Raw genomic sequence first — 11,014 nt, forward strand, 5'->3', positions numbered from 1 at the left:
CACAGATAACTTTGCTACACGTCTCCTCAGACTGGGAAAATCCTCAGGATGTACATACAGTTCACACAACTCCAGCAGAGAGAGGTTGTTGTACCTGGTTTTGAGATTTCATGTTGTTGGTTGTAAGGCACATCAGCTGGTTCTACATTAAATGATGTAGCAAATATGTTCGGGTCCTTTTGTTTACTCTTCATGTCCTGAAACCTCCCACAGTGAGTGTTTCCACACTGTGAAACTTGTTCTGGCAAAGTAGGAAAATGTTTCCTCTTTCCAGTAGCACTTGCGACCGCTTTAATTTCACTTAAAGTGGTTTCACATTTGAAAGCAGAGAGCTGAGAAGCTTGAGGTTCAGCTCTGAGAGGTTCTTGGTAATGTCCACCATGAAGGCCAAAGCTCACAGACACCTGCTATCACTGAGTTTCCACGTCAGGCTTTCCTTCATCTCTACAGATTATTTCAGACAAACCTAGCAGCTCTGCAGCAGCAACAAGGCACTCCTTCACAAATTCTCCTTCTCAATGAGGTTTCAGCCTCTTAGCCATTAGCTCGCTCACCACAAACCTGTATAAGGTCAGAATGTGGTCTTGTGAAAGCTGCTTGGTGGTCATCCAAACTCCACTGAAGAGGGTTAACTTCATCCAGTCACGTTTGTCTTCACAGCCCATCCAGTTTAGCATGTTTTGTAGCTGTAAGGACTCTGGAAATTGAACCTTTTTCTCACTGCGAGCACGTCTCCACTAACTTAGGCCCCTGACTCGCCTTTCACTTCAACAAAATAATGACAATAATTTGTATATGTCTCTTCGAAAGTGCAATACTCCGCACCAACTTTAGTTTTCTTGACGGTCGCCATACGTATTGACGTGATAGCAACTGTTACGTGTGTTGCGTTCAGGGACCCCTTGGAAGGACGTGTTTGTCTACAAACTCTTTTATATTATTTTCTTTTATTATGGAAAAACGTAATTGCCTCGTGGGCCAGATTTAACGGTCTCGCAGTCCGCATACAGCCCTTATAGCTGTACTCCTGTTGAGTCAAAGAGCAGCTAATCCCAACTAGCACTGGGTTACAGGTGGATGCCAATGTACGACTGAACCGCCCGCTGGCAAGAGAATTACCCGCCTCACTCTGCCTCTGATTGGCTTCTCCTGATAGTCTTCACTATTTCTAACCAATCAGCACTCCTCATACCTTCACGTAACCAACCCAACCAAGGCATGAGACCCAGAGCTTTCTTACTGCAGGACAATAGTTCTAGCCACTGGACCAATAATCCCTTAGAAACAGATAACCAGAAACTGAATGCGAAAGTTGATTTACAAATGACAAAATAAAACAATGTAATTTCGTTTCAGAATTACAATTAAAAAATGCATGAAGACCACAATATTGTGAAATTAGTAAAACAATGTGACAATAGTGTAAGTAAATAAATAAAAACATGAATTCACAAATTAATTTAATAATCGAGTTTTCAATTAGGAATTTCATTACAATTTCTGTTTTTCAAGTGGTTCATTTGAGCATTTGTTAATTCGCCATTAGATAAAACAGGAGCAGTTGCAAATTTTAAAAAAAAGGGGAAAAACTAAGTATTGGAACAGACAAAAAAAGCCAAACTTGTTACAAACAGTGGATACAAACTAGTCCCTCCACAGAGTGGTAAACAGAGGATTTGATGGGTTAAGTAACCACCAAGTTAATACTGTGGCATGAGGCTGCCTGCAATAATATTTCATATTCAGGTTACATGAAAGGTCAAGGAGTATGAAAGAGCCCAAACAGTCAGGTCTTTACATTAAGGAGATGGATGTGGTACATGAGGTCAGATACCCAGCCAGACTCTCCACCCCTGAATAAACCACAGGATGCAGCCCATTTAAGCAGCCATGCTGCTCTAAGTTTCTTCCACAGTTTGTGTTTTCAACCTCATAATCTGCTTTTCGTCGGCTGACAGGAGGATGTATGACTTGCTGGCAGCTGGTCTGGATGTGGTGGTTCTGCAGGGCAGAAGTAGTGGACGGGGTCGTGGTGGCGTCTTGTGGATCAGAAACCAGGCTGTCCTCCCTTAACTCCTCCCATAAGCTACCTGAGAAAAAGGAGAAACATCAGATGTACTCAGGATGCATTTACCTCCTGTTGCCAGTTGATCCCTCTTCAAATACATCATGCAAGGTTTTTAGAGAATAAAGACAATAAAGTGATAAAATCAAAACATCGATCATTTATGTAAAAGGGCACGCTAATGTTAACTGGTCCAAACACCAAAATGACACACAGCCATCATTAACGTAATTAATTGTATCTCTGCTTTTGTTCCTTTGGCATGCTGAGCTCTGTGCTGGTCTGATAGCAACATAAAGGATTCATTTACAGGGTTTTTGTTAATTGTATCATATGCAGGCTTTGCACCCAAACAAAATGATGCCACATTTTGACAACCAGCATATAAAATGAGGTAACTACTTGAGCTGAAAAAAATAGCTATCACACAGCAAACAAGACTCTTAAGTAACTGTGATCAGCTGTCTTCTTCACACACATATATCATGTCTTCCTGTGTCCCTGCCAACATGAGCAATATGATGTACCAAACAGGAAATTTCACAGTTGGAAAATCAACTTGTTTGTGCTCTGTGGTGGAAAAACTATGTAACAGAAACTCTGTGTCAGTGCCATTGTAATGTTGTAAAGCTGGATTTCTGTAGCTAGTTACCAGCCAACGTATACACCAACAGCAATATCTCTGTGAGCTATGCTGAAAGCTGATATCAACTCATAATGTCAGCAGTGCCTGTATATGTCAATTTGGATGATGTTGAAGGAATGTTTTTGCACTGTGGAACACACCCTCATTTCTCATTACCATAGTGATCAAAACTCACACTTCTCCTGCTTGGTTGTTTTCATGTCTCTATCAGATTCCCGTACCTTGCAGCTGTAGGTCAGTCAGACTGGGGTTGAGTGTGTCAATGTCGTAACTGGGGTCTCCCTCCAGCAGAAAGTCCTGCATGTTCCTGGGGCCAACACTGTACTCAGCCTGCAGGGCAGCATTGTAAGCAGGTGGCATCTTACCAGCCATGGGTGAGTTCAGGCTCCCAGTGGCCGTTGGTTGTCCACAGGGTGAGTACAGAGCAAATGAGTTGCTGGGGTGAGCTGCAGTGGGGGGAAGGTAGCAGGGCTGCTGAGGCTGAAAATGGGCATACTGTGGAGGCCGAATGGTTAAACAGGGTGGTTGAACTTGGGCTGGGGGGCACGACGATGAGGTGGAGCTGTAGACAGGGGCCACTCTGGATAACAAAACTGGGTTTGGGTAAGGTGGCAAAGACCTGAGCTTGTCCGGTCTCTCTCCTAGTAGACGATCAAGGCATTCTGTAGAAAAAGTGTGCATCAAATAAAGTTTGAATCAAATAAGATGTGTTAAAATTACCACCCAGCATTGGTAGGTTTAAAGTGCAGGTCAGAAAAGCAAAAAAAAAAAAGTGATTAAAAGATCAAACAATGTCTTTTGTTATTGACATCTTTCGATCGGATCAGGGGACGCACCTGGCTTCGCCATGCTCCTGCGAATAGTGAGGGGGTCCTTGCGACGCCACTTGTGCACTTCATCCTGCATCTTCTCCACCTTGGCTGGATTGAGAGCCCACAGACAGCCTTTACGAGATGAGTTCCCATTTTTGTTCTCCACCTTCACAAAGCACTTGTTCAGGGAGAGGTTGTGACGAACAGAGTTCTTCCATCCGTCAGGAGCAGTCTGAAAACAGAAAGAGAAGTTGTGAATGTTTGTCATTTTTCCTTGAACACATAATCTGAGCGCAAAAATCCAGGTGGCCACTAGACTCAAAGAAACTCTACGTTTGACAGTATTCAGAAAGCATTTAGACATATGTATAAAAATCACAGCTTTTGCAAAATATGTGGACTTTCCTTGGTGTATATCACTAATCATCTGCCTCATTTATTCTCTGGCCCTGCAGCCTGTGTCTAATGTGGCAGGCAGCTGTTTGGAAAGCAGCCATCTGTAGAGTGCCTTCTTTAATATGAATGGCAGCAAGTCTTTGAGCTCTTTCCAAAGGTGAGTCTGAGCTTATTTGATTTGTAGATACATGGAACCTTTTGGAAAATGTACGTGATGACCCAAATCGAACCCTGCCGCTGGCTAATTTAATCAATATCAAAGCTCAGGGGCATGAATTTATAACGTGTTTTAATCTACCAAGTATCTTCTTAGCAACATTATATAATTACTGTAGGATATCTCTTTGGTCCCTGCAATATCCTCACAACTGCCTAGAAACACACATATAAACACACACTGCATAAATTAAACAGACATTCCCAAACACCTCCTCATTTTACTCCTCATGCCAGCCTCATGCCTCAACAGGTTATTACCCAGCTGGTTACGGCCACCTATGGCTGCAGGTGTAGCGCACTGTTTTATGCAGTGCGTCATTACCAAGAAATGTGACACACATGGCAAAAGATCAATAAATCAGTACAAAATGCTCAAACAGATCAATCAATTTGCGAATGATTTTCATGGGAAAAAAGCTCCGAGCTCACTGCTATCCACTTGCTGCTAAAAAGATTTATGTAAACCAGGAGCAGCCAAATACAAGCAGCAGCAATCAGAGGCTTTACATCTCCAGAAACAATCCAACAGCTAAAGTTAAGTTTAGAGATCAAGTCAGTTAGACGAGGTGAAACTACAGCAGAAAAGGGTTAAGTTTTGAACAAATTACACTATTGTAAGTAATATGAAAACACAAATTGAGATTCAAGCTTTGCTGGAGCTTGAACACTTTGCAGCAGAATATTTGTTCAGGCTGTAACTTGCGCCACAGATGATCCTGAGGTTTTTTTCAGTGGGTTAAATTCAACATGATATAGAAACATGAATAGTGATACCTTGAAATAGGGGAAGTGTTCAGTCATGAAGCTGTAGATCTCACTGACTGGCAGACTTCCTGTTTTACTGTTCTTCAGAGCCATGAAGATCAAGATGCTGCAGTCGTGAAGGAGGCATTTTCACATTAGCATTTTATTTAGAAGCTCGGTTTACGCGAACAAAGCACTTCAATTTAAGGTACCCCAACCATATTCCCTGGAATCGCTTCATTTTTTCAAGCAAAAACACATTGTTGCTTTAAATATGATTCAGTAACAAATGTAGACAAAAATATAAATGTTGGCAAAAACAAGATGAAATGTGACCTGTATGAGTAAATGGGCTTGGGGAAGAAGGAGTGTGTGGTGCTTCCCTGGTGTGATTCGGTGGAGACAGAATATTTTGGTCTGTTGGACTGGTCATTGTTGGAATAAAGTCTAGATGAGACCTGTAGAGGACACAAACACACAAAATCACAAGCTGAAAACCAGTAAAAGGCAGATATGTCACTAAAAGGCACCATTCGTGCCATTTTCTTGCATTTGCTTTTTGCTGACTCGTGTGTATTGATGCATAAAAGCTTGTGGAGCAAATTGGGCGGCATCATCTTGACTCAGATTATTGTGATTCCCTCAAATCTTAAGCCTAAATGTCTAACGCTCATGTTTTAATTAATCATCACCTACTACATCCAGTCTTCTACAACACTCACTCACCTGTTGTCGAGGGCTCAATGAGCTGTGGGATGAATAGCCTTGAGACAGGAAACAGGAAGGCTCTACTGGTGCAGCTGGTAGTTCTGAGTATGATCTCTGCAAGCATGAGAATAGAAAAATAAAACTGTTTAGAGAAACCATCTAGACTGCAGTCGCAAAAGTGTAGCTAAATTTTTGTATGTGATTTAAAACATTTTTAATCAAATTTGGGCCTAAAACTGACTTTGTGGCTGGATTTGACACCTTTAACCTGCAATAAAGTATTTTGATGTGAGCATTGATAAATCATCACCTTTCAAATTGAGATGGCAAAGATTTTAGCAAACAGTTGTTTATTTACACATCTAACATCTAAGTTCTTCAGCTGCTAAAACATGCAATAAACCATCTCACAGGTTTGCTTTTATATATAATGCAAATCATATTATATTATATTGGCTATCAGTGAGAGAGATTTTTTGGCCAACAAACAGAACAATGACATATAATCCACTTTTATGTATATAAGGCAGCAAACAACGGCTTATTTACATATCCAGCAGCGACAGAGCAGCATTAGATCATTCACTTGTAGTCATGTCCAACATTCACTCTGTTATAGTCTCTTTTTGGTCATCACCAAATCATGAATGAAAATATTTGGCTTTGTGTCTGTCTGCTGTTTGGTGTTGGGCAGGTAATGTACAGTGGGTTTATAAACGGGTGCACATAACTAGTCTTTGAGTACCAGGCAGCAACTGTCCTTGATCATCAACGCATGGTTCTTATCTACTGTTTCTCATCTAAACCGAAGTTACCAACTCTGACAGATGTCCAAAAAACAGCACCTGCTACAAAGACATGGCAAACCAAAACCATGAAAGCGACACTCACTATAAAGCTCCATAAAGCCAAAGCAAGCTGCAGATTTAGGTGATAGCTCTCTGTAGGTTCATTAGTATGAGTGGCCCCTTTGGTGATGTCACATTGCTTTCACATTATCATGTGATACACTGTTATTCTAAAAATATCAAATGCAGCCGCTCTAACATTTGCATTCAGATTAATTTGCCTGTGTTAGTCATGATTGAACACGAGTGAGAAACAAAGTGTGTTACATCTTTTACACATTTCTGGTACTGCGCACTGTTTATTCACTCCCTGTCTTTCTAGCACGCCTCACACACACTGCACTCTCACTACACTGAAATAGCAGGTGAGAATAAAATCAGTGTACTGTACCAGAAGCCGAGAAGCCTGAGAGCTGCCGTTGTACTGGTCCCAGGATGTTGGCGCCTCGCCACTTGAGCTGTCAGTGTCAGGGCTGCACACCTCCTGTGGACAGCTGAAGGAAGACGAGCACTGTTGGAGAGAATCTGCGGCCGTCACTGCTCCATTGCTGAACTGTCGACGGTACAAATGGAAGCGGTCAGAGTCAACGGAGCCTCGTCCCGGAGCTGATCCTGACCCTGGACTGAGGGATTCATCACAGCTCTGGCTCCTGTTCACAGTCCTCAAGCTGAAGGTGTTGTTCTCTTGCTGCGTGACGTAGCTGCTGTCTTTAGTCTGTGGTGTGATCATTGTCACAGTGGGTACAAATTATTCAAGATGTACATTACAGTCTACAATAACTGTTGGTAAACCAATCAGGGCAGGGCTCATTATGTGGAACCTCTCCCCATTCCTTTTCCTAGACCAAGATGCTGCCAAGATGCTTACAGGGAATCCCCTCGGGCCACTAAAACCTCCTCTCTCATAGTAAACAAACCATAGTCTTAGCCTTTCACACTCTTCAGTACTTCAAAGACCATGAACAATGAAAATCAAGATTTTAACTTTCTCAATATGTTCACGTGCTGTTTTTTTTATATACTACAAGACATCATGAGGAAAATAAGCAGTTAATGCCGTGGCTCAGCTTTTCTACCTTGGAATTGCAGCGGACCAATGACAGTCTCAATCACAGACTCAGACAGTCAGGGTTTCATACCTCACATGCCTAAGGAACCAGTCCCGTCAAATTGTGGGTTGGGGCTACAATGAAACAAGGAGTATCAAAGCAGAGGCTATGGAGCTTGCAAATTTGCATGTTTTTCTATTTTCAAACCCATGGCAGAGACGCTCTGAATTCGTCTGCAAAGCTGCAAAAAGAGAAATGCCGAGCCATCAAGTGTCACCAAACGAGACAGTGAAAACTCCACCAGAGCACTGTTTTGAAAATCTTACCCAAAAACAGACGAATGCTGCCGGAAAACCGACACTGGTCCTTCCATTTATCATGGGGTGAACAGTGAGCACACAGCAACATGTTGGTACGTTCATTTTTCTCGTGTTTTATTGACCTTGTCCAAATAAACGTGCAGTGTGCTTGATAATGTTAGCCAACATTCACCTGCCAAGTGACATGATGAGTCATGTCAAATGCTGACATGACTTTTTATACAGCTTGGGGGTGTTGATGAAGAAAGTTATGGGAAATGATATGAAAAACATTTCATCAGAATACTGAGCTGCTGAATTAGACAGTGGCTACATTCATAATGTTGTATAATAAAGCTTGACTGGGTTTCTTCTTCTTCACAATCATGTATATGGCTGGCTTGCTCCTATTACAACTTGCCACTGTGTAGCGTACACCAGCTAAGAAAAGAAAAGCAGCACCTTACTTTTGGACAGAGAAGGCTATCTGTGTGTTTACCATCTTAATGCTAAGCTAATGGACAAATATGAGATTGGTTGATCTTCTCGTCGAAAACTCAACAAGAAACTGAATAACTGTACTTCTCTAAAATGTTCCTGTAAGACTGCTAAATGCTACATGTACGCCAGGTGTTCACTAATTTGCCTTCAAAAAGATCTATAACATTTGTCCTTGTAAAGGCCATTTAATTCACACATCCATTCATTTTTTAAAACCAAGGTCTGTACATACTGGAGGGCAGACAGCAGCCAGACACGATGCAAACAACAGTCGGAGCTGATTTTCTATTTCCAGAGTTACACAGTATAGGCTGTTTTGGGTTGATAGAGAAAGGCCTGAGGTAGCTCAGTACCTGTGATTGTGCCATCTGCTGGTAGGAGGTCCCACAGGGCTCACAGGTGTGTCGGCTGGCCTGAGGGGTTGATGCTTGAGACTTGCTGCGGATGGGGTAAAATGACGGGGAGTTTGACATTCCGCACCAAAAGCTGCTCCTGTGAAGAGACATAAAAGCCCAGGTTGAATTTGAGATGGGAGAGAACATCCATCCATCCATCCTCAGTGGCATTTTTCTGGCCCAGTTTCGATGAAACTGAGACAGATGATGCATCTTATTACTGATTCACCCAAAGAGGGCTTGGCATAATTTGGGATGGATAATGTGTTTATGTGTCAATTAGCTTTGTCAATCCAAACTAAAGGGTCACACAGAGCCGTTAGATATTTTGGGAAATGCTTTCGTTCGCTGTCAGCAGCTGGTTAGCTTAGCTTAGCATAAAGACTGGAAATAAGAGGAACCCTACAGAAACCTTCTCCCTCTGTGTAAATGTAGAGGTGCTGATACCTTTGAACAATGCCAGGCTAGTTGTTTGTAGTCTTTATGCTAAGCTAAGATACATGAGAGTGGTATTGATCATTTCAGAAAGAAGAGCTTTTCCAACATGTCAAGCTATTCCTATAAATTGTGCATTCAAGTAAGAGAAGAAAATGCAAGTGGCTAAAAATGAAGCTTTTTGTAATCCTACTTTTGATTTACTGTATGTAGTTGTTGGCACATGACAGAAAGCAAATCCTGAGTACTTTGACAAAGCGCTTCTTGTCACTGATCCTTTGAGATCATATCTACAGAGTCTTTATTCTACTGTAAATCTGCAAGATACACTATACTGTGTCCTCTGACAGCATGAGTGCAGGCGTGGGAAGAGCTGAGTTCATTCTCAGTGCCAGTTTATTAAAACACTGAAGTTTGACGTAATTTGATGTGCATGGAGCAGGGTTTTATCCGGCTGAGTGTAAAAGAAGTGTTATCTGATTCCAGTGAAGGTGACAGACACGTGGCCCAGGTTCCAGTAAAGGTAACCTCAACCCTGACATAAACCAAGCTCATTAAAACTGCCAACAAACCATGGCTGTCAGGTCACGTAAAAGCCAAATAATGCTGAGGCAGAGAAAGTGGGATCCACCTCTTCTGCAGTGTGTTTATGTGCGTGCACGTGTGGGTTTGTGTGTGTGTGTATGAGAGTGAGAGAAGTAGCAATCGAAACTGTTTCTATTCAGATCAAACGAGGCTAAAGTGTCGAGGTGAAAGTTGAGAGATTGCCTTTTTACTGCTGTGGCAACAAATCCTCTCATCTGCTTGACAGACACGCTGCCACCAGCCAGAACGCATGCACTTATAGTAAGAGAAGTAGAAACTTCACCAGAGGTGTGTGTGTGTGTGTGCGCGCGTGCACATACGTTTGTGTGTGTCACGTTCTCATCATGACGACCATTAAAAGAAACTGAGCAGTAACCAAATCTTTTTAGCTGTTTTAGTCCCTAAGATGACCCGTGGATGCACAGGTTTAGATGTAGAACCAGTTTGTGTGTCTCTCATATATCAACAATGCAGTCAAGTCACAGGATTACCTGCTGGAATCCAGGTGTTTAACAATACTTTTAATCTGAAGGGTATTTCCAGACTCATCAAAGACTACTCCATCCATCCATCCATTCATTTTCTATGCCGCTTATCCTTTTCGGGATAATCTCGGCTGTCGATGGGCGGGAGGCGGGGTACACCCTGGACCGGTCGCCAGCCGATCGCAGGGCACAAACACACAACCATTCACACTCACACTCACACCTAGGGGCAATTTAGAGTCACCAATCAACCTAATGAGCATGTTTTTGGTCTGTGGGAGGAAGCCGGAGTGCCCAGAGAGAACCCACGCATGCAAGGGAAGAACATGCAAACTTCACACAGAAAGGCCTGACCCGGGAATCAAACCGGCGACCTTCTTGCTGTGAGGCACGCGCACTACCTGCTGCTCCACCGTGCAGCCCCAAAGACTACTCTGAATTACAAAATACTGCATGTGTTGTGCAACAAAAACTTATTTCCAAAGTTGTTCTTCCCTATTGTAAACCAAACAAAGATGGGAGCTGGAAATGACATCACTACATTTTCAATTTGTGTAATGCTTTCCAAAATAAAAACACATGAAGAGAAAGTGAATATGTCATTCCCAGCTACCTGGATACGGAAATACAGCTGCCATCAACTGTAAAACTGGTTAGAAACCTTATTCATTGTGCAGCAGACAAAATATTTTATGAGGATTACTTCCTTCTGTTTTTTTTTTCTTTTGTTGTTAGTTAAAAGCTGCAGCAGTGTGGCTGGTAATCTCAGCGTGAACGATCCTGCAGGGGGAAACATGTCTGGGGCTCCCCACCAGCCAGGTAGGGCG

General features: G+C 42.4%; 1 protein-coding gene across 1 annotated transcript; it reads right to left on the reverse strand.

The window, feature by feature from the left end:
* Positions 1-1,794: 1,794 nt before the first annotated feature.
* foxn1 (forkhead box N1) lies at positions 1,795-8,760 on the reverse strand. Its single transcript, XM_070970695.1, has 9 exons — positions 8,641-8,760; positions 6,968-7,153; positions 5,609-5,704; positions 5,219-5,340; positions 4,913-5,009; positions 3,548-3,755; positions 2,933-3,373; positions 1,957-2,090; positions 1,795-1,845 (listed from the first exon to the last, which is right to left on the reverse strand). Exons 1-9 carry the CDS (start codon positions 8,758-8,760, stop codon positions 1,795-1,797), a joined length of 1,455 nt encoding a protein of 484 aa, XP_070826796.1.
* Positions 8,761-11,014: the final 2,254 nt, after the last annotated feature.

This window comes from Chaetodon trifascialis, chromosome 9 (assembly GCF_039877785.1).
Source record: "Chaetodon trifascialis isolate fChaTrf1 chromosome 9, fChaTrf1.hap1, whole genome shotgun sequence".
Taxonomy (NCBI): domain Eukaryota; kingdom Metazoa; phylum Chordata; class Actinopteri; order Chaetodontiformes; family Chaetodontidae; genus Chaetodon; species Chaetodon trifascialis.

Bases quoted from the DNA above. Each gene is read 5' to 3' on its own strand.
- foxn1 (XM_070970695.1), bottom strand. From the start codon at position 8,760: ATGTCAAACTCCCCGTCATTTTACCCCATCCGCAGCAAGTCTCAAGCA. The intron at 7,154-8,640 runs GTACTGAGCTAC...ATCACACCACAG, and splicing joins AGCAGATGGCACAATCACAG to ACTAAAGACAGCAGCTACGT. The intron at 5,010-5,218 runs GTCACATTTCAT...TCACGACTGCAG, and splicing joins AAGCCCATTTACTCATACAG to CATCTTGATCTTCATGGCTC.